The following is a 22,558-nucleotide window of genomic DNA, read 5'->3' as shown; positions in this document are numbered from 1 at the left end:
CAAGTTGACTATGTTGTGCCCTTTGGATCAAAGTTATGCTCTCAACTAATCTATTTTTTCTCTTTTATATACCAGCTCGTTTCTTTCTAATCTTTCAACCACTTGCCAACTTTTTTGTTCTTTGTAATGAGGCTCTCAAAATTTTGTCTTCATTATATATTTTTTCCTTTTTCCTGAGTGGGCATTTTTTTATTTCTAAAGTAGGTTGATTATATTATCCTCCCCTCTACATAATGCTTTGTGGCGTGTTTCCCACTAGAGACATTTTTGTTGCTGCTAAATAAAAGAAGAACCTATGAAAGCATATAAAGCCAACCATTTACTGATAAAGCTAGAGTACAAAAAGGATATGCTTTGGATATCTCTGCCCAGTAAAATGAAGGTAAAATCAATACATAGTTACTTAAATTTCAGGAGTTACAGTGTAATTAATGATTTTTATTAATTTTTTACACATGATACATATGACCGTAATAAAGTAAGATTAAAAAAAATGATAAAGAGGAACAATATCTACAAAAGAATATTGAGATTCTCTTTCTTTTTTGTCTGTTTGTCTGTTATTTCAAAGAATAAAAGCATGTGCCTGCTTCAATTGTAAATAAATGACAATTACAATGTCAAAATATCAACAGGATTTACATATATTCAATCTACACTTCTGAAGATAAATAAAAGACAGGATGCTTTACATCCTACTCTCCTTTTGAGCAATCAAACTCCCCTAAGCCCCTTCTCTTATTCTACAATTTTTTTACTCCCAAAAAAAGGACCCTGAAAATAAATTTTCTCGCTCCCAATGTATCTTTCTATGATTTGGTTTGCTTTATCTTCTATACGTAGTCTACGAATTCTGCGCTGATTTGGTTTGCTTTACCTTCTATACGTAGTCTACGAATTCTGCGCCCAGCTTTTGGCAGAAAAATATAATTTTCGGATGTTAAGACACAAACAGATGAATGAAAGTGAGAGTAAAAATGTTCATCTAACTAGGGATTATGATGCCGATGAAACCAAATCCCACAATAAAGTATGTGATGGATTGAGGAAGAATGAATAAGTAAAAGCAATCACGTCGAAATGCATAGTCAAAGAACGCACACAGCAGAAGAAATACGCCGAGTCCCAGCTCCAGGAGATGAAACCTGGGAGAAGGACAAAGAAAACCAAAAGAGCATAATTTGTAGCTGAAATAGAAAAATAGCTAAAAGGTTGAAATTGCAAAGAATTGGTTCGCGCAGTTACCGCTCCTTAATTCGTAAGTTCTCAGTAACTCGGATGACCGGTTTCGTCTTCAGCATGTCACCCAATTTCTCGGTGACAATCCATTCATTAGCTCTTCCTGCTTCCAGCAGTCCAATAAAAATGGCTTTGCACCGGTGCAACGACATGACATTCTCAAATAAGACCCACAGGATAATTAAATGCAGTGATCTGCCACACGAAAAAAAGAAGAAAAAAAAGCAGCAATGTAAGAAGGAAGATTTAAAGAGGAAATCAAGAAAATTTCTGCTTCTTTCAAATTGTCTTCCTTGTCATTTTGTCAGTGACAAATCAGAATCCTCTACATAGTCTGCCTGCCAATTCAGATGCTAAGTAAAACATATTACGCGCACGTGCAGAAGGCTTTTAATAATAAAAACGTAAGCAGTAAAGAGTTTTGAACCTCGGAGTTCCGACTGAATTGAGCAGCGTGATAACAGTCGGAACATACAGCAGCTCCCATTTGGGGATTATGACTTCTGGAAAGAAAATCTTTACAGGAAGCAGTATGCTGAAGAAGAAAAAGGTGAAAAAAGCCGATATAATCCTCCGTGCTACGAAAAAGCTGTAGATCATATAGAACTTTTTCCACATCGAGACTTTCTGCATCACAAAAATTGAAATGCGGAGCATTAAGTTAGTTTGTTCATGTTGATGGGATCAGTAAGTGTCACTTACATTTTCGATTAAAATGCGTATCAGTATCACTTATGAAGCCAATTACAAAAGTTTACATACATTACCATACCTTGAGCTTGAATTGCTAGTTTGGTTTTATTTGCGATATATAGCTGCAGAGGGACTAACCTTTGCCTCCAGAATATCCCAAAGCATTTTCTTGAACAAGAGTGCGGGCCCGCAAGACCAACGATGCTGCTGAGAACGGTAGGCCTTCAAAGTGCTCGGCAATTCACTTTTTACCTAATAGCCACAAAATCGCCCTTAGAACGCTACAATTCGCCCAATTCATCAAGCGGCCGACTAAGCACTTTACCTTTATGTCGCCGACGTATACAAAGCCCCAGCCTAAGAGACTTGCTCTTACTGCCAAGTCCATGTCTTCTGCAGTAGTTCGATCCTCCCAACCTCCGGCTTCCATGATTGCTCGAGTTCTCCACACTCCAGCAGTCCCTAAAGTGCATGCAAGCATGCTTAAATGATATGTCAAGTTCTCTTCGCGTAGGTTCGGCGTCTCTTACTAACTGTTTTATATGGCAATTGCTTTACTAATGTATATTGATTTGCTGTAGGTTCAATCAGAAGCAGCAGATGCCTTGGAACTAAAACAGCAGCTTAAAGGCCAAGATCATCTTCGAACTTCATTAAGACCACACTTTCGGATCACTAAAATTCTTAAACTTACTTACCATTATAACCGAAGAACGCGCACATCGACGATCCTGCTTCTTGCTCTACCTTGAAATGGTAATCCATCGACATCTCTTGCATTCTCGTCAGCAAGCAATCGTCGGCGTTCACTAAAAAGCAGCTTAGTTTTCTCGAAATCAACTACCGTTCGTGCTACTATCAACACTAGTGAATATATCAGCAGTTACTATAGTTCTGTTCTAATACACAGAAATGCTGACTCATGAACATTAGAGCGACACGGATACAACGCAATTATGAGAATAATTATATTAGTTTGATTACGAATAACGTACCGAACTTCCATCGGGACTGAACGAGAGCGAGTTTGGGATTATGAACAAGAAAAGGTATGGTTTTCATCAGAAAGTCGGGTTCCGGCTGAAAGTCGGCGTCGAACATCGCGACGTATTCGCAGCATTCGACATAGCTGTGCTTCATCCCTTCCTTCAAATTTCCCGCCTTATATCCGGCTCTATCCTTGCGGGTCTCGTACCTTATGTTTATTCCCTTTTTCGACCATTCATCGCATTCGTTCTTCACTAAGTCCTGAGCATCAAATGGTGGTATAAAATGAAAATTATTCACAGATTAATAGAACAGAGACTTGCCAAGTGAAAAATGAATAATTATGAAAATAAATAAAATTTTAAAATTATGGGAAATAAATATGAGATCGTATATGCGATAGTGTTTGCAGTGGAATGAAAGTGAACTTAAAAAATTATGATAATTTTTTTTTATTAAAAATTTAGTCACTCAGATTCAAAATTAGAAACAAAAAAAAAAAGAAACATGAGACCCTTCCATTTTCTAGCCATGCTATTTTAAAATTCTTGTCAATCCAAATAAAATAGTCTTACTTAAAAGTAATTATGAAAGCACAGTTTTGTTGAAAAATAGTGAGTATAATTATACGTACTTTATTTTGTTAGATATAGTAGAAAACTACGTACCTAAAACTACGTACCTATAAATAATTTATTTGATTTTCAAAACTGTATTATTATTTCTCGTGAACCAGGTCCAGAAAATCTTGGAATGCACCGTAACGTGCTATGTGGGTAGCCCAATAGTTACGGGTCGAGTCCGGTCCAAGTTCCTTAATAGGCTACAATTTGACCCAAGGCCCAGTACGTGTTCAAACCCAAAATAAGCTTTAGTAGGGCCTCATGGGCCGTAATTTCGTAATACACAGTGACTACGTTATATATGATGGGATTTTGGATCAAAACCTGTATGATGGGATCAGTCGAATCATCAAGCACTTGCACAATAAGCCGATCCAACGGCCACGAAAGCTTGCATGCAGCTCCTATAGAAAGCTGGTACACCTGCAATTACCGTGTATCCATCTCACCAATCTAAAACAAACACTCACAGATCTAGAGAGAGAAGTTAAGCTGAGATAGAGAAATTGAGAGATCTACAGAGAGTGAGATTCATCTATATATCTACTTACCTCCTTCTCATTGTACATAGGAATTTGTACCATAACCATAGGAAACGCCGCGGCCCCGTTCTCCGCATCGGCGGCGACGATGGCGTCGCACTTGTACACATTCTCCGGCCTCCGGCGAAAGACCTTCATGTAGAGGCTGACCAATCCGATGAACACTTTCTCCATGAGTACAACGATCGACATGACGGTGCACGCGATGACCACCACCCTCAACAAGGGGACGAGCACTGCCCCGCGGATCTGCCTCCATAAGATGATGATTTGCTCGGCGATGAGCGCTGCGGTCGGCGATAGGAATAGCTCGTAGACGGGAGCGAGGAGGAGCTTCACGGTGTAGGAATCAGCTGCGGCGTGCGTTGTTGCAGTGTTTGAGAGAAAGTTAAACATGATAGTAGTAGTAGTAGTAGAGAAGCAAATGTGTATAACTAGCTAGTGGAATCACATTGTAGCATGAGAGAGGCTTCTTCTTTCCTTATTTTAGAGAGAGAGAGAGNATTTATTGAGATGGAGACAATTTGACCTTCAAAAATGGGCCGGGCCAGAATGATCAAGTTGGCCCATTTAGTAAGGGATTAATTGCATGTCTATCCCTACAAAGTCGTGGAATTGCGTATTAATCCCCACGAAGTTTTAATTATCGAATATATTCTTCTAATGCTCTAAATATATTGCTCTCCAACAAACAAGAGTTGACTTCATTTCCATAAATTAAGGCTATTTTAAGTATTTTTAATGCCATCTCTTATTTCTACTACTTTTATTCTAACGTTTCTACAATTCTCCGCGAATCCTAAATTAATAGGGTCCAATCTGCTTTTTTTCTACCCGCTTCATTCATTGGAAAGGTAAATTAAGCAACAAGTGCGGGGCAACCAGACCCCCCCAAAAAAAAAAAGAAAAAAAGAAAGTAAATTAAGGCAGTAGAAGAAGATCCCAATCCATTACGAGAAGTTTGAGCCTATGGACCACTATTCCAGGGTTCGGGGATATATTCTGAAAGATTGTATCGTTTCTGATCTTCCAAATGATCCACCGGCATCCAACTAGGTCAGTAAGACAGGTACGCTTCTTTTGAGTATCCTTCCTGACCCTCCACCTATCTCATACTAGACCGATGTCGTCCCCCATATCTTGATTCTAAATATCAGCCACCCCTGTTGCTAAGATAAGCTTATCGAATACGTATCGGGTGAACAGGTGGTCCACAGATTCATCATCCGACCCGCATAACACGCAGGTAATTTCAAAACTTACTGACCTGTAGGATATAATAGGGCCCAATCTGTAATTTCAAAACTTGTAGGATATATGAGGAATTGTTGTCAGATCTAGGCTGGCTCTGAACCACGTTGTTGTCACTGAGCACCTTCAATATCCTTGTTGCTATTCTATCATATTCGATTCTATATTCATGTGTACACTAGAAAGGGTTAATTAGATTAGGTGTAACAAAATAAAAGAAGGGGCATATTCCATTTTATAACGCTTTCACGTGAAATTTAAAGCAAAATAGATTGGTGCCAGTAAACTTATTTGACGCAACCACCCTATTGTGTGTTTCGTCTCCCTCAAAATTGTAGTTTAATGTATTAAAAAGTTTTTTACGTACCCATACCTATACACAGTAGCCCTGCAAGGTGCCAACTTGTCCATGTGGTAAGAAATTAATAATTAATTTTTGCTATTTATTCTTCACATTTTCCACAACTACGTGGTTAAAATATAGTTTTCCGTATGAGATATATATTCCTCATCACAGTGATTAAATAGTAATTTATATTTTATATATGACAACATTTGAATATTATTTCAGATAATATTATTCGCTGGTTTTGTCGTGTTCCTCATCAATGAGATGGTTAATTTGTAGTAATTTAGGGTGGTGTTTTCATCTATTGTTAATGAATTTTAAAATTTCTTACTACAAATTAAAGTCAACAAAAGATTGGGAAGTCGATTGTTTTTAATTTAACCAGAATTTAAGCTTGCACGGGAACTTAAATCCTTGACCTCATGGTTTGGTGGTCTGAGGGTGGATCTCGCGAAACTTGTAGAACATTCTAAAAATACTTGTTTAAAATGGCCGAGGAAGTTATCTAACGATAATATGTATAATAAGATATTTTAATTTATTCTGCTTTATAAGTTTGTTATAGTTCATTGTAAGGCCCAACAATTATGATTTTTTAGAATAATAATAATACAGTTATTCCTCAAAATATTTTTTTTTATTTTCAGAAACAACTCAGAGGCGGCTAATACGTACCCTCCCCTATCTGAGGACGAGATGGAGAAATAAAGAAGAAAAAAAAAAAACCTTATTATAAGTACTGGTCTATAGAGTAATGCTCTCTTTGTGGGGAGAAATTACTTACATTTGACCGTTACGGGATATAAAAAATAGTAATTATGTCAATATAGACCGCAGCAGCCGCTTCTCCGAACAGCAAATCAATATTAAATGTTGAATTGTTGTAGCATTATGAGGCATTAAGAAGTTTTAGGATGTTCGCAACTCTTCATCGAAGTGATCGGATATGAACATTTTCTCTTCGTATAATAATGTTTCGAATGATTAATTTTCCCTTTGCACGATGCTCGCAAATTTCCATTGCTACATTAATTACAATGGATATAATTGTAAGATTTAATATCTTATTTTATTAATTTTTTCGTGTATACAACAAATGATTAATGAATCTATATATGATCTCTATATGCACAATATAAATACGAAGGAAACGGCTTTATAGTGTTTGTAGTTTAATGCTGGAGATCTAGTCAAAATATAGAGAAGCTAACAATAATAGCGAGGAGACGTGTTTTCCACTTCCATGCACAACAATTTTGGTAGAGCTTCTTCTAAGATATGCTCCGCAGAGGATTCAACAATGTATAAGGTTGTTTAGTAGATGGTTTCCGTGCCATTGCGGTATAGAAACTTAACAGCAGGATTGAGCTCAGTAAATGGATTAGCTGAGCCTGAAGTGGAGCAGTGTTTATTCTGAGGGTTTATTTGTATCTGACCTGAAATTGATCTGCTCGGCACAACTGGTGATTACCATGATGAATTTGATGAGTTTTCAGTTGAAGATATCAACTGTTCCAAATAGTTCAGAAATAAAGAGGTGTACTCCATAAAAAAGTTGTAATGAAAAGTTCGCGCGAATCAACAAAGACTAGTACATAATGTATACCATGTTTACCTCATTTTCCAGCCACTCTTTCCTTCCTCTCTGGATAGATTCGGAGAAGATTAGTACAGAAAAAAAAAAAAAAAAAAAAAAAAAGATAAAATAAAACACTTCACAAGTCTCAGAGAAAGCAACCCTCCCATGGCAGGGGAATGAGATAATAACCTGCGGCAAATCAGCAAACTTTTGATGGACAATGAATCACCACTGGTACTTAGCCGCAACGAGGACCTCTTCGTAATGCTGAGCAGCATTATCCCAGCTCAGATCCTGCGACATACCCCGGTTTTGAAGTCCCTTCCAACTCTCCTTGTAGTACCGATATGTTTTCAAACTATTGCCCAATGTATCGATCAGCTTGCATGTCTCTGCCCTATCAAAGGTCCAACCAAGCCCAGTTTCCCTAAGCGGATCGAACTGGACCACAGTGTCTCTAAGCCCACCGACTGCGTGGACAACCGGAATAGTCCCATATTTCATCGCATAAAGCTGGTTCAGCCCGCATGGTTCGAACCTCGACGGCATTATAAGTATATCTGCCCCCGCCGTGATCCGATGCGCCAACCTTACAGAGAATCCCACCCAGCATCTAACTTTGTTGTGATATTGGCTTTCAAATTTCTTCAACATATCCTCGAGATCACGCCGCCCCATGCCCAACATGACTAACTGAACATCTTGACTTACTATCCAATGGATGGCCTCTGCAATGAGGTCGACGCCTTTTTGGCCGTCCAATCGCCCTATAAAAGCAAGTAAGGGTACATTGTCCTGTACTGTGAGGCCAAGCTCGCGCTGTAAAGCGGCCTTGCATTGGGGCTTGCCAGTTTCTAAAGTTTCCAGGGTGTAATTTGTGTACCCATCGGATTTTAAGTGCACATCGTATTTTGGGTTCCATTCTGTTGTATCAATCCCGTTAACGATGCCTCGCAATTTCCAGCCATTCTCGTTTATGATATTGTGCAAGCCCCACCCACCTTCAGATGTTTTGATCTCCCAGGCGTAACCATGGCTGACGGTAACCACTTGATCGGCAGTCTTTATACCGGCTGCGAAAATATTGCAATGATCGCCCCCAACAGGGTCGTATAGCTTAAAGAGATCCATGTAATGATCTGGCAAGTCCATGTGAAGGAAGTCGTCCGGCGGACCACGACCCTATTTTAAGAGAAATCAGGATTAAAATCACAAATAGCAGCTCTCTGCATGTCAATATTTGGGGCTTTACGTAAATCAGGAGCAGCACCCGAGTGGATAATTTTTTTAAAAAAATTCTAGTTTAGGAGTACTGAGTTAAGATCAGGACACACATGAAAATCATTCTTTGTTGATTAAACTGAGATGCAGTGCATATACATACAGTCGACGAAGAAAATTAGAAGTTCAGAGGCCAACCTGATGGGCGATATTGTGTATCACAAGAACAGATCGAGCATATTTCATCAAGCCGTTGTCACGATAGAATGCTTTAAGGTAAACAGGCAACAGTGCTGTGTGCCAATCATTTGCAATAAAAGCTAAATTGCCATCTCCATAACAGACACCACCACAGGGAACATACCATGGTACCTGGTGAGAAAGAAAACGTAATAGATCATCCAAATGTTATGATGAAATGGTTATGGGAGGAAGTTCATCGTAACAGCCCTTAGAACAAATGCATACTCCTAATAATAGATGTAATCATAAGAAGAATGAGGACATGAATCCCCAACTTAAATATTCAAGTAGAGAGAGAGTTACTGCCACAATAACAATGCGCAGCCATGTATTGAAATTCTATATACGAAAGATAATCCAATGAACAGAAGGATTTATGAGGAACAGATAACAAAGGATGGGGAAAGAAAGGGTCATCAATGAAAACCGATTCTCCTAAGTAAACTCATGAGTATAAGCTGATGTATCAGTGCTAAGTAAAAGCAGAAGCTAATTAAATAAACAGTTTTTTCATCTGAACTACAAACTTCTAGATTGCTCTGAATCTCTCTCTCTCTCTGTGCATGCGTATGTGTGTTGAGATGATAAGCTATAAATTAGGCATGCCTACTCATCCTTGTACAAAAAATTGTTGTACAGGTGGACTTGGAGTTGTTGGAGCTTTACCAAAGGCTTTGGCTAGCAGAGGGCATCGGGTTATGGTACTTCCTGGTCTCTAATTATTAAAAAATTGCAAACTATCTTTATGGCCAAGAAATATTATCTGTGGATTGGAGCTCGAACGAGCTCCAAGAAACTGCCAATGCCTAATGACAATATAATCAATTTCCAACAATTGAGGTGCTGACTCATAGGGGCTCAAAGAAGATTACCTCTACAGCTACCTTGCATAACAAAATCATCCGCTTCAAAATGTCCTACACAGAGAAAACACAAAATCAGTAATACAATAGTGCTTCATCAAATCTTTTCTCTATCAGCTTTTTGTAAGTCAAATAGGCCCACTGAAATCTACCGGTCTTTCTCCTCCATAAATACTATTCTCACGGTGACGAAAGATTGGACTATCAATAAAAACAAAGTCCACGCCATCTATGTAAGCATGCAGATAATTTACTTCCATGTCCTGCATGAACAAAAAACGAGCAACAATCAAGACAATACACTCATGGTCTTATAGGAAAAAAATAATACAATAATTCCTAACAGTAACACCATATCATCATACCTGCCCAGAAACCTTGTAATACTTGCGGACTCCTACATCCTGAGCTTCAGAATAATTGCCATACTTTGGAACCACAACCTAGTGGTAGAAAAAAAGTGCATGCAAAATATTAAATTGCTAGAGCGCTTGATGCATAGTTCTCATGGATATAATCCTACATTTCGTAGGTATTTAATCTATTAAACGAGTTGAAAAAAAAGATATATAGTTTGAATGAAATGATAGATCAGCAATTTCCACTACCATATCTTAAAACAATATTGAAAGAATGCGATTTATTTGAGTTCTTTTATTATTTAAGCCTGAATAATGGTCATCATTCTACTTAAACCAATTAAAAAAAAAATGCAACCTACACTACCTCTTCTCTAGCAAATAATAGCTGAATCTTCCACTAATAATACGCTAGTCGAATCAAATATTGCACTGCAGTTTGCAATTTTTTAATAATTAGAGACAAGGAAGTACCATAACCCGATGCCCTCTCCTAGCCAAAGCCTTTGGTAAAGCTCCAACAACATCTCCAAGTCCACCTGTACAACAATTTTTTGTACAAGGATGAGTAGGCATGCCTAATTTATAGCTTATCATCTCAACACACATACGCATGCACACACACACACACACACACACACACAGAGAGAGAGAGAGAGAGCAATCTAGAAGTTTGTAGTTCAGATGAAAATGCCTGTTTTGGACCAAGGAGCACATTCTACAGCTACCACTATGACATTCATAACATTCACCCCTGCCAAAGGAGCTGGATCCTTTTTCTCTCCCTCAATATTTGCATCATCTTCAACACCCAAAGTAGCTTCCTTTGGTTCCACCTGATGTTCAATGTTCTGATATTTAGGACCGTCAGATTCAGAGTCTTCTGTAGAAAATCGATACAGAATCTCAGATACAGCAGTTTCTAAATTGGCTTCTTCAGGTTCTTCGGCAGCAGTTTCTGCTGATTCTTCCTCTAGAATCTCAGATACAGCAGTTTCTAAATTGGCCTCTTCAGGTTCTTTGGCAGCAGTTTCTGCTGATTCTTCCTCTAGAGGATGACCAATTTCCTTTTCTTTCTTCGATAGTTTTCCATCAGAAATGATAATTGATCTCTCCAGTATCTTAGATTCAGTTACATGCGCAATATCACCAGAAGTAACAATGTCGCTGTGTATCCCATTTGACTCTACATGGCTTGAACCAACCTTTAGGGTTGATGTTTCATCATTCTCGACATAAGAAAATGAACCCTCCTCTTCCATCATAATTGTGTTATTAATAGATGAGACAAGATTCTTTCTCTCGGCGATCTATAATAAATTAAGTCAATGTTACACAAGCACAAGATTAAGTATGATAATTAAATAAATAAAAAAAAAAAGAAAGCAGGTGCCACTACATCAAAGAGCTTGTCAAGTGCAAATAATGACGCACGTTCTTTTCAAGGGAAAAAAAAAGAAGAGAAAAGGTAAGAGTAATTATAAACTACACAAATTGTATGCAAAACATTGAGGATATAACAGAAATTAGCACTAGATGATGAACAGGGTCAGAGCACGATTAGATGCATGAATATCATGTTTTGAAAGTCTCTTTCATTTACTCAGGGTGCTTATCGAAATTGGTTGACGGATAATATTGCATCTTACATGCATAAAATATACGGCCTTTAAATCATTCTTCTTGTTGTACGAGAAATTGTTTAATGAACGGAAACTACTATTTCCGAAAGCCGGATCAGCTAAGAATTCACAAAGCTGAAAATGACGTTTTCCTAAGATGCAATCATAAAAGAAACTCCACACACATTAATCGATTGTCAATTGGTTAACATAAGTCATTAAAAGATGTCTAAAGTGAGTAAAGAAGAGGTTATTATTATTATTTTTTTAATCTTCCTACTGAAGAAGGTGAAAGTGAGTAAAAAGAAATGTTATAAAGAAATGCTATAAATTATCATAATCATGGTTAATTTAGGACTTTGCTATGGACTAAAGCCACACTACAATGTTATAATCACCAAAGATATCTAAATGTCGAGAAGTGACTATAGATTCTATTATCAACGCTCTATCACGAATTTTGCTCACAAAAGAAGCAACTTGATTAAAATATTTCAAAAGCACCATTTGGATTAGGAAATTTACAACGCCAAAGAACAAATGCACGTTAGAACGAATCGAGAGAGATAAATAGAGAGAAGCACCTGCCGAAGTAGCCTACTCTGCATATCGAGAACCTTCCTACTCTTCTCGATCGTCGCTTTGAAGGAATCATCACCATCACCATCACCATCCACGCTACGAACGCCCTCTCTCTCCTCCTCCCCTTCGGAGCTCCCTCCTTTCCCCGTAGCCCCCACTCTCAAGCCCTCGCCACCGCCTCTCCACCTCCCCCCCGACCCGACCACCACCAAACCCACCGCAACCCCTCCTTTCCCCACCCTCCGAGCCCACAGCCCGCCGCCATTACCGCACACCCTACGACTCTGCGCAAAGGCGGAGGCGGAGGAGTTGGCCCACGAGGCCCTTCTTCTCCCACGAAGGAGAGCCGGATCGGCCCCGAATGGGAGAGACCCAATTAGGGACATAGCTTGCTATGGTGTTGGGGGGTGGGGCGGGGGGGGAGCAATGGCGATTGAGGAGGAGAGAGAGAGGAGGAGTAGGCATAGGAGGGAGAGGGAGGAGGGGGGTGAGGTGAGAGGGGTTGTTTTGTAGCGGGGGTGTGGGGGCGTGGAGAGCGAAGCGCCAAAAGGAAACGGAGCTGAGGAATCAGGGGCCGTACGAGGAGCGAGGAGTGGGAACCGGTGAATCTGCGAGGTGGCGCGTCAGAATTAAAAGAAAATAATAAAATAAAAAGAAACTCTGTTTTGTAGCGGAATGCTGTGGCAAGAAGGACGGGCAAAACGTGCAGAGAGATAGAGAGAGGGGGGAACTGAGCAGAGCAGGTTGCTTTACTGGATAGTTACAAGCTCTGATATTTTCACTGAATGAAGTCCAAAACTTACATGATTCGTTTAATTCAGATATAAATAAACATTATTTATTTTAAAAAATAAATATAAATAGAAATTAGAGTAAAATTTTATTGGAAAAACTTCAAAAAAACCCCCCTGTGGTTTCGTAGTTTCTCATTTTCCCCCCTGTGATTTAAAATGTATCAATTCGTCCCCCTGTGATTTCTTTTTTCTCTTTTTCTTATCAATTTCATTATTTTTTTTAAATCAGTGATAAAGTTAAAATTAGAGGGTACTAAAGTGAATATTTGATAAATCTATATGGGTATCTAAAGTTTTTTTTATATAATTTAATGAAATATTAACGAAAAAGTTAGCGAAAAAATAAAAACGAAACCACAGAGGGACAATTTGATACATTTTAAACCACAGGGGGGCAAAGTGAGAAACTATGAAACCACAGGGAGGGTTTTTGAAGTTTTTCCAATTTTATTTATATAAAATTTGAGTTATTACTGAGAATAAGATAAATAATATTTGAAGGATTGGATTGGAATAGCAGGAATAAAAGTAACTGTAATTTTAAATTAGTAATATTTTATCTAATTAATTAATATAAAAAATATTAATTAAAAATAATTTGATATATTAAAAAATTATTAGCTGTGAATATTATGTAAGACAATGAAAAATTATATTAATTATTTATATTTTTAAATAATTATAAAATATAAGTTAAGAAAGTAAATTTAATTAGTTGACCAATATAAATATTAGTTATTAGATAAACACATTAAATTAAATAATTAATTCTTAGTGAGCTAATTTACTATAAATAATAAAATTAGTTAATTACCTAACTATTTAAACAATAGATAATGACGTAAATATATTAATTAGCTTGATTAATAAGTTGATACAATAATCAAAATTAGTTTTAAACTTTAATTAAGTTTGATCCTATATGGGAATAAGTTTGTTCAAGGACGGAGGGTGGAACAGCTGTTCCGCATTTATTCTCCTTATTCCTACTGTTAAAATCAAAATGGCGAAAAAATAGGTCCAGAAAAATATTTAATACAGAAAAAAAAAAAAAAATGAAAGAGCATATCGAAATTAACGTGGTTTGGCTACCAGCATACGCCCACAGACGACGAAGACGGAATAAAAATGTTATTAATATCGAAAGGCAAAATATAAAAAAGATCTCTCAACGGACTAAAGTTCTAATTAGATGGGAAATGACAAAAGACACGTATAAAAGACTCCAAAGTTGGCTTCTCTCTCACCACCCATACGGACCACAACTTGGCCTCAATTAGTGCATACGGCTCGTCCTCGGATACTCACTGGTGGCCTTAATTAGTGCATGCGGCTACTTCTCATATACTCATAGAAAAATTATTACTATTTTCTCCTTCTCAGATACTCATAGAAAAATTATTTTTTTATTTATTTATTTTTTTATTTTGAGAAAGAGGTAGCACGCTACCCGTTTCATTCATTAAAAATATGAACTAGACTACAGGGGTGAGGCAGCGGGGGCCCCGGACGGCACGTTAGAAAAAAAAAAAAGAAAAAAAAAAAGAAAAGCACTAACTAGGCTTAAATAGAGGTCCGCCTTGCTGGATTAAGTAAGTCCCACTCCTTCATCAGCTGCTTAAACAAGTGAACTATATGCGTAGGATTCGGAAGGATACTTCTAAAAATAGTATCATTTCTAGCCTTCCAAACAGACCGCCAGCATCCTACTAATTCGGAGAGACAGCTTCTCGTCGTGTGCTCACCTGATCTAATCCTCCACAATGCCCAGACTCGATTTACGTCGCTTCCCAGGTCTCATAGAAAAATTATTATTATCTTTTTTTTAGAGATAGATAGCACGCTACCCGCTTCGTTTATTTTATTTAGAAATAAACTTAGCTGAAATGTGAATTAACTAGGATTCGAACTTAAGACCTCGGGTACCAATCAACAAACTCTTTGCCACTTGCTTTAGGGACAGTCGGTCATAAAAAAATTATTTTATATGCAAAAAATTTGCACATAAAATATAAACATGTACAGTTGAAAGGAGGAAGTGTGGATTGGGACGCACCAGGATTGGATGTGTGGGGTGCAAAACCAGCCTCAAGATAGATCCAGAAATTTTGTTTTTATCTGGATTAGAAATTTCGGTGATCTTCTTTATTTTCAAAAAAAATTAGTAGACTATATACCTTATTTATCAAGATTAATGAACTTATCAATAGAGATGAGAGAGTAAAGAATGTTCAACAAATAATGGGAAAAAAAAAATCTAGGGTTAGAGAAAAAGGGAAGAGAGAGAGTGAGAGAGAGTGTCGCGGTTAATAACAGTGTTCGGTCCATAGACCCATGAGTTTTCAAATACACAGTAGAACCTGAGTCTCTGAATAACTTCTTAGGACTAACCAGTCATTCGCGAAGTGATTGTTATTCGACTTGTGATCTCAAGTAGTGAGAGTTTATTGCGCGCATGTGTATCACTTGAATTTTTAGATTTTTTTAAAAAATCATATATATATTTGGTTCTAGTTTGAGTCAACATGAATCAGATGGAACCTCTTGCGTCCATTTTTGTGTGTGTGTGTGTGTGTGTGTGTGTGTGTGTGTGTGTGTGTGTGTGTGTGTGTGTTAAAACTTCCCATCTCAAATTGAGAATTACAAATCAAGCGTTTGATAGGAACCAAAAAAAAACTTAATGCACAACAAATGTGACTTAATTTAACCTCTGAGGGTAAAGTCTCCCAATATTTTTTAAATCGTTTGCCTAGCACGTGGTGACTAAGAACACGCACAAGCCTCTTAGTTGTTCCAACTACTACCAAACATTAACCACCATAACTCCACATATGTTCGTTCCTACTTATACAATGTCACACGCATCCATATATGCACACACACGCGCGCGCGCACTTGCTGTGAAATTTTTGTAGGCTAAGAAAATAACAAGCACACGTTTCACTTATTTTCACCGTGGCAACGCACGCCAAACAGTGAATATACTACGACTTACTAATTGCAGAACCTTAAGGATTGTCCGTGCCGTTGGTTGAGTTATACCCGAGCTTCTTGAGGATCACATTCGCTATCAACTCATTGGCTTTGTCCGTCGGGTGATACTCGTCCCAGAACACGAACTTGCTCCGATCTTCGCACAATGTCGATATAGGAGTACATGTGAGAGTCGGGCGAATTTTCCCCAACGAGCAACACGGCCCGTGCGAGTTGTTGAAATCTGTTTAATTACCGGTAGCTCGAAATGTTAGAACACAAATGAACGAGACGAGTGTGTTCGATTTTCCGAAAAATATCTCAGAAAATAGTTTTTTGGCTAAGACTTGCGTACGCACCGTACAAGTAAGGGCGATTAATGAGATCCTGGAAGGCATCGTAGGCGTCCCCGAACTTGAAGGTGGAGTTGGGAAGGCTGCTCGCTAAGTCGCTTAACAACTTCGTCGACTGCTTGTTGAAGTCGAGCGCGAGCTTGTTCGTCGACTGCTGGCACCCGCCCGATGATGTCAGGATCCGCTGCAGCGGTATGCACCCCATCGGCCCCAGCCCGAAAAAGGTCAACTTCCGAGCTCCCAACGAATACAGCAGCTGAAATGTATTACGATCCTCTCAATTATGCGCAGGCTATTTCGGCATGACTTTCTAAATCCTATAAATGTTTGAATTAATCGATACCCGTAGCTGTCCCTCTAATGTAGTGATGAGGTAGGTGATGAAGGTGTCGCCGTTGTAGTTCCACGAGTCGGCGTAGACGGGGAGGAGGTAGTTGTTGATGAAGTCGTTGCTTCCCATGGCGACGACGTAGAACGCCTCGCGCCCGATCTTCATCCGCATGAACTCCTGCGTTCCTTGAAACAGCTCGATCTGCTTGTAGAGTGAAAACCTTTGTATCTGCAACACGCGCGTTAAAGTGACTCTATATTTATTATTGTTGTAATGTTTTATTGTTAGATAAATTATTAATTTCTTTTCTCTCGTAATCCATATATATATATATATATATATNAAACCTTTGTATCTGCAACACGCGCGTTAAAGTGACTCTATATTTATTATTGTTGTAATGTTTTATTGTTAGATAAATTATTAATTTCTTTTCTCTCGTAATATATATATATATATATATATATATATATATATATATATATATATATATGCGTGCATCAAGTGAAGTTGCGACCTCTTCACTCTTACATTTGTGGTAAAACTCGTATAACCATTGCATTTCAATTGTGACTTTTAAATTTGCAATTAAGTTAAGGAGATTTATGAAAATTTATTTTTAAACTTATTCCTATAACTCCTAATTAAATTTGCAACTAAATAAATTGTAACTTATGGCTTTTATATCTTGTATCCTATAGGCAAAACTTATATGTAGAAAGCTTATCTACTCTTTAAACATGACAAAAAAAATATTTTTATTCTATTTATGCGAGAGAGAGTGAGGCTAAAAAAAAGTATTTTTCTTAGTGAAAAGTTGGACTCATCTCTATTTGTGCAGAATGAGTGAAGCCACAGCAGGAGTCGAGTTATTGTATCCTGAAGGGGATAAACCAGTATTCTACTGTATCGATTCGAAAACTTTGCCAACCGCATATAACTTGAATCTCCTTGAAGAGAGAGTGGTTTTCGTGTCTCAACTTAGATCCACTCGTCGACAATCATTGTACTTTTTATACTATAACTTTTATCTTTGTATATTTACACCAACAAACAGTTATTACTTTGAAATTTGGCGGAAGTGATCCAAGTTTTAATGAATACTCACGAAGAGGGATGAGGTCTCGTTTAGGATTCCGCCGCCGCCGGAGGCGTAGTTGACTCCGTTCTTGAATATCACGTTCTCATCTAGTGTTGGGTCGAGAAATGCAGGCGGCCGTGGGAGGCCCATGTTGTCACCTGGAACATTCGTTAAAAGGTTCAGAAAGAAGAATCTGGCTAGACTTCTCACCGTTTCATATCAAATACTTAAAACTGGCCAGAAAGAGTTCGATCATAAGAGTTGTACATAACCTATAATATCTGCGACAGTGCGGCCGTTGCTGAACCGCCCGTTCGGCATGCCGTTGCCGAAGTCGATCCCGTACCAGGGAAGCGCTGCGCGGGCCAAGCTCTTGGTGAGGTAATTGTTGTTCCCGACGTCCGACAACGAGTCTCCGAAAATGAACTGCACGACGTCGCAAGAACATTTCTGGCTCGCGAGCCCGAAGATCAGAAGCAGAGCCACTGCAACGGCCAGCTTGGTTCTTCTTCTCTCCATTGGAAACGGATTTGAGAGGAGCCCACGTGATGGATGGCTTAAGTAAGGAATAGTTGCGATTGAGTCCTCCTGTGTATTTAAGCAGGTGATCGAGAGTAGAGATATATGTCCGAGAATGAAAGCTTTGGTTGTAGCAGAAGATGTGTAGTTGAGACTTCAACAGAGAGGTTGAGGAGTGGGGGAGCAGGGAAAAAGACGGTGTGATTGTGTATTAAGACGACGAAGGTGAGATTTTGTGGCGCAGAGTATGATGAGATGATCGAGGGGTTAGAAAATTTTGGATGCACCAAACTCCTAATTTCAACCACTTACCACAAGAGGGAGTCCAGGGCCTTGGTTTTAACGGCTAGTGAGGAGTTGGCCTAACCCGATTTTCTGAGTAAAGTTTATGAATTGCGTCATTGCGTGTTCTTTGACAGTCAAAATTTTGTAATATTTAAATCTTTCTATGAACTCAACATTTTGTTTGCCGCAACTGCAGAAACAGAGGCGTAATTGTCCCAATTCCCAATTGCTCTGAAACGTGTTTTCTATTTGAAAAACCTAAGTTCATAACGTATTGGCTAAAAACTTGATATTTGGTATTCAAATTTCAAGTTCGAACCGACCATCCCTAAAGGAAGTGGCAAAGGATTTGGTGGTTGGTATTCGAGACCCAAGTTCGAATCCTAGTTGATTCATATTTCCAGCTAAGTTTATTTCTAAATGAAATAAATGAAGCGGTTAGTATACTACCTATCTCTCTCAAAAAAAAAAAAATTTCAAGTTTGAAACTGAATTGTTTAGTATTTTTAGCCTGTTTCATATTTAAAAATATAAACGAATTGATTAGTATATATGCAACCTTTTCTCTCTCAAAAAAAAAAGTTCATAGCTTGTTAAATATAGAAAAAAAAAACTAGAGCTATTCAATTAGAATAAAAATCTAAAGTGGTCATATGAGAGGCCAGAAATAGAATAGTAATCAGCAATTGTGCTGTAAATATCAAATTGAATAACATTAACTCTCCAGTGCTTACTAATAACTGATGATCACCTAACAATACTATCTCAATAATAATATTTTGAAGAATGTTTGAAGGTAAGTGAACTACTTTTTCTAATATAAAGTTTCATTTTCAGAATTGTAAAATGGATAGTTTAAGTAACACATCTAAAAGGAATTTTGAGCCAAAACTTTATTTAAATAAGTCTATTATTTTAAAAACAGATATAATTATAAAAAACAATCTGTCGTTCTCTAGTGCAAGTAGCAAAATATTTGATGGTTGGTATTCGAGATCCGAAGTTCGAATTCTAGTTGATTTTAACTAAATTTATTTATAAATAAAATAAAACGAAACGGATAGCACATTATTTATCTCTTAAAAAAAATAATCTTAAAATAACTCATACCATCAGACCGAGAAAAAAATGAAAAAATCATCATAAGGAAAAAATCTTAATTTTTTCGTCACACGTGTGTCGGAAATTTGTTCGCTCACACATCGTCGTAAATTTGCTCGCTCGTACATCGTCGTCCAACATAAAAGTTTCGCTCTCGCAATCCCACAAAGGGAAAAAATTCTAGAATACAACGGGTATATTAGTGATGTGGTGTAACAAATCAATCAAATTAATTTTTTTAAAAATATTTGTCCCATCATGATTGTAAAAAAATATTTTTATTATACTTTTATTTAAAAAGAAGGAATGTGATTGACTTATTATTAATGATGTGGTGCAAGTGCGACAGCGTAGAATTCCTCCACAAAGGGGCACTAAGCTACGTTGCACAATGTCATCCGCATAAATAAATAGAATAATTACGCTAGCAAAATAAAATAAAATTTCAAAAAAAAAAAAACACAAAAAGAGAGAATCTGATACCTCATCCACATTCCATCCGCGTCGTCCAACTTCTCCAATCCGACGGTAGGAAAAGAAGCACAATCTCCGCCACCCTATCCAAAACCACAAAATTATATCCCCCCATCACTGAAAAGTACCCCGAAACCAACACCCCATCACGAGGTGGGGGAAGGGAAAAGGATCGAGAAAAGGGGGAGATAGGAAAAATGGCGTCGCTCACCTCCACCGCCGCCGCCGCCGCGCGCCGCGACCCCTCGCTCCGCCCCTTCGTCGGGCTCCGCCGGGCCCCGCGCGAACCCAATCCTCTCGTTAACGTCCTCATCGCTCCGAGCGTGACGAAGATGAAGATGATCTCCCCCTCGAACGTGGCCGTCGACATCGGGCGCACCCTCGGCCCGGGCGAGTTCATCGGCATGGTCCGCCGCGAGGTGCTCGACGCCTACCTCCGCTCCCGCGCCGCCGCCGCGGGCGCCGCCGTGGTGAACGGCCTCTTCCTCNCCGGCCGGGGGGGCGGCGGCGGAAACCCTAGCGAAGGGCGGGGTGGAGACGATCCTGATCGAGCGGAAGCTGGACAACTGCAAGCCGTGCGGGGGCGCGATCCCGCTGTGCATGGTGGACGAGTTTGGGCTCCCGCTGGACCTTATCGACCGGCGCGTGACGAAGATGAAGATGATCTCCCCCTCGAACGTGGCCGTCGACATCGGGCGCACCCTCGGCCCGGGCGAGTTCATCGGCATGGTCCGCCGCGAGGTGCTCGACGCCTACCTCCGCTGCCCCGCGGGATCCCAACGGCGACGGCGCGTACACGATCCACTACACGGAGTACGCGAAAGGGGGCGCGGCGGTGGGGGAGCGGAGGGCGGTGGAGGTGGACGCGGTGGTGGGCGCGGATGGGGCGAACTCGCGGGTGGCGAGGGAGATGGGGGCGGGGGACTACGAGTACGCCATAGCGTTCCAGGAGAGGGTGCGGATACCGGAGGGGAAGATGGAGTACTACAGGGAGAGGGCGGAGATGTACGTCGGCGACGACGTGTCGCCGGACTTCTACGGGTGGGTCTTCCCCAAGTGCGACCACGTGGCTGTCGGCACCGGCACCGTCACGCACAAGGCCGACATCAAGCGGTTCCAGGCGGCGACGCGGCTGCGCGCCAGGGATAAGATCGACGGCGGCAAGATCATCCGCGTCGAGGCTCACCCCATCCCCGAGCACCCCCGCCCCCGAAGGTACGTACGCTCGTACATTAATTACTGAAATGCAGTTAACTTTAACTCCAATTTATATCCAATTTTATAGTTCAATGAGAATTTATGTCTAAAATCAATTGAGAGAATGAAAAACTCGTCAATTTACCTCTTTCTCATCTAAAGAATATCTCAGTCCTGCCACACGCGATCAATCCTAATACCTGACTTGTTTAGTACGGTTTAGTGATGATTAATCAATTGTACTAGTTGCAAGCGCATTTCAGCAGCGGATGATGAACAAACTATGAAATTAAACTGAACCCCTTTGGTTTGATGCGTGCAGGGTGTCCGGGCGCGTGACCCTCGTGGGCGACGCGGCTGGGTACGTGACGAAGTGCTCCGGCGAGGGCATCTACTTCGCTGCGAAGAGCGGGCGGATGTGTGCGGAGGCCATTGTGGAAGGGTCGGAGAACGGCACGCGGATGATCGACGAGAGCGACCTGCGGAAGTACCTGGAGCGGTTCGACAAGCTGTACTGGCCGACGTACAAGGTGCTCGACGTGCTGCAGAAGGTGTTCTACCGCTCCAACGCGGCCCGCGAGGCCTTTGTCGAGATGTGCGCCGACGAGTACGTGCAGAAGATGACCTTCGACAGCTACTTATACAAGCGGGTCGTGCCGGGTAACCCATTGGATGATCTCAAGCTCGCCGTGAACACCATCGGGAGCTTGGTGAGGGCGAGCGCGTTGCGGAGGGAGATGAACAAGATTGCCTTGTGATTTTTTTAGCAGCTTTGCCGAGTTAAACGGAGTGGATATATAGCATGATTTTCGACAAATTGAGGTTATGGTAAGCATGAGGGAGGATGGTACTTGACTCCTGAGATCTTCTTTCAACCATTGTTTGTTGTAGTGTCAATGTGGCAGGTTCTAAGTTAATAATAACAAGTTTCACTGCAACTTTTTTCTTGTATTGTTTTGCTGCTAGCTTCTTCATGCTAGGAAATATTAGTGATAACATTAATGAATTTGATTGATCAAAGGGTTTCTATGAACGTGCATTTATAATACATTGTAGATATATTAATGGAACTATGATCGATGGAGAAATCATCCTCCTCAGTAGGAAGCTGCATAGAGTACTTTTTTAGAGTTGAAGGAAGCAATCTTTCAAGAACGCTATCAGCAGCAACTGTACCTTTCTGCTAGTGACCCATTCGTGGATAGACCCGGCTCGGCCCAAACAGTTTCTTTATATAATATTAACTAAAAACTAAAAAGTTCAGAATTTCATTTTATTTTTGTACTGTAATAAAAAT

At 39.7% G+C, this 22,558-nt stretch overlaps 4 protein-coding genes across 5 annotated transcripts; 1 reads left to right on the top strand and 3 right to left on the bottom strand.

Moving 5' to 3' along the window:
• Positions 957–4,488, bottom strand: LOC109711933 (probable mannan synthase 6). Its single transcript, XM_020235309.1, has 9 exons — positions 4,094–4,488; positions 3,867–3,965; positions 2,928–3,180; positions 2,631–2,741; positions 2,258–2,394; positions 2,071–2,184; positions 1,667–1,866; positions 1,246–1,434; positions 957–1,145 (listed from the first exon to the last, which is right to left on the bottom strand). The coding sequence occupies exons 1-9, from the start codon at positions 4,478–4,480 to the stop codon at positions 986–988; spliced, it is 1,650 nt and encodes a 549-aa protein (XP_020090898.1). The 5' UTR covers positions 4,481–4,488; the 3' UTR covers positions 957–985.
• On the bottom strand, positions 7,204–12,616 carry LOC109711519 (soluble starch synthase 2-2, chloroplastic/amyloplastic-like). Of its 2 annotated transcripts, XM_020234614.1 has the most exons (9): positions 12,156–12,616; positions 10,644–11,259; positions 10,424–10,488; positions 9,956–10,033; positions 9,743–9,853; positions 9,600–9,644; positions 8,683–8,856; positions 7,453–8,445; positions 7,204–7,329 (listed from the first exon to the last, which is right to left on the bottom strand). In XM_020234614.1, the coding sequence occupies exons 1-8, from the start codon at positions 12,537–12,539 to the stop codon at positions 7,489–7,491; spliced, it is 2,430 nt and encodes an 809-aa protein (XP_020090203.1). In that variant the 5' UTR covers positions 12,540–12,616; the 3' UTR covers positions 7,204–7,329; positions 7,453–7,488. The 2 variants fall into 2 exon arrangements, with proteins under 2 accessions (XP_020090203.1, XP_020090202.1); XM_020234613.1 differs by having other exon boundaries at positions 7,204–8,445; positions 12,156–12,615.
• LOC109711327 (GDSL esterase/lipase At1g74460) lies at positions 15,620–18,404 on the bottom strand. The gene is made up of 5 exons (XM_020234321.1): positions 17,958–18,404; positions 17,713–17,843; positions 16,617–16,832; positions 16,280–16,529; positions 15,620–16,164 (listed from the first exon to the last, which is right to left on the bottom strand). Exons 1-5 carry the CDS (start codon positions 18,202–18,204, stop codon positions 15,956–15,958), a joined length of 1,053 nt encoding a protein of 350 aa, XP_020089910.1. The 5' UTR covers positions 18,205–18,404; the 3' UTR covers positions 15,620–15,955.
• LOC109712140 (geranylgeranyl diphosphate reductase, chloroplastic-like) lies at positions 20,262–22,210 on the top strand. Its single transcript, XM_020235564.1, is given in 4 exon segments — positions 20,262–20,483; positions 20,545–20,840; positions 20,842–21,279; positions 21,584–22,210. Coding segments are annotated over 4 exon segments (1,392 nt in total). The 3' UTR covers positions 22,020–22,210.

The sequence above is a fragment of the Ananas comosus genome, linkage group 6 (assembly GCF_001540865.1).
Source record: "Ananas comosus cultivar F153 linkage group 6, ASM154086v1, whole genome shotgun sequence".
Classification (NCBI taxonomy): Eukaryota; Viridiplantae; Streptophyta; class Magnoliopsida; order Poales; family Bromeliaceae; genus Ananas; species Ananas comosus.
The sequence above is the reverse complement of the archived record's forward strand: the minus strand, read 5'-3'. Positions and strand labels throughout refer to the sequence as shown.

Coding starts and splice junctions, on each gene's coding strand:
- LOC109711327 (XM_020234321.1), bottom strand. CDS start 18,204: ATGGAGAGAAGAAGAACCAAGCTGGCCGTTGCAGTGGCTCTGCTTCTG. Junction 16,833..17,712: donor ACGAGACCTCATCCCTCTTC/GTGAGTATTCAT, acceptor CGCGTGTTGCAG/ATACAAAGGTTTTCACTCTA. Junction 16,530..16,616: donor CATTAGAGGGACAGCTACGG/GTATCGATTAAT, acceptor AATACATTTCAG/CTGCTGTATTCGTTGGGAGC.
- LOC109711933 (XM_020235309.1), bottom strand. CDS start 4,480: ATGTTTAACTTTCTCTCAAACACTGCAACAACGCACGCCGCAGCTGAT. Junction 2,185..2,257: donor TATACGTCGGCGACATAAAG/GTAAAGTGCTTA, acceptor TGTGGCTATTAG/GTAAAAAGTGAATTGCCGAG. Junction 1,867..2,070: donor GGGATATTCTGGAGGCAAAG/GTTAGTCCCTCT, acceptor TTTGTGATGCAG/AAAGTCTCGATGTGGAAAAA.
- LOC109711519 (XM_020234614.1), bottom strand. CDS start 12,539: ATGTCCCTAATTGGGTCTCTCCCATTCGGGGCCGATCCGGCTCTCCTT. Junction 10,034..10,423: donor GGAGAGGGCATCGGGTTATG/GTACTTCCTTGT, acceptor TTCTACCACTAG/GTTGTGGTTCCAAAGTATGG. Junction 8,857..9,599: donor TATGCAAGGTAGCTGTAGAG/GTAATCTTCTTT, acceptor CTTTCTCACCAG/GTACCATGGTATGTTCCCTG.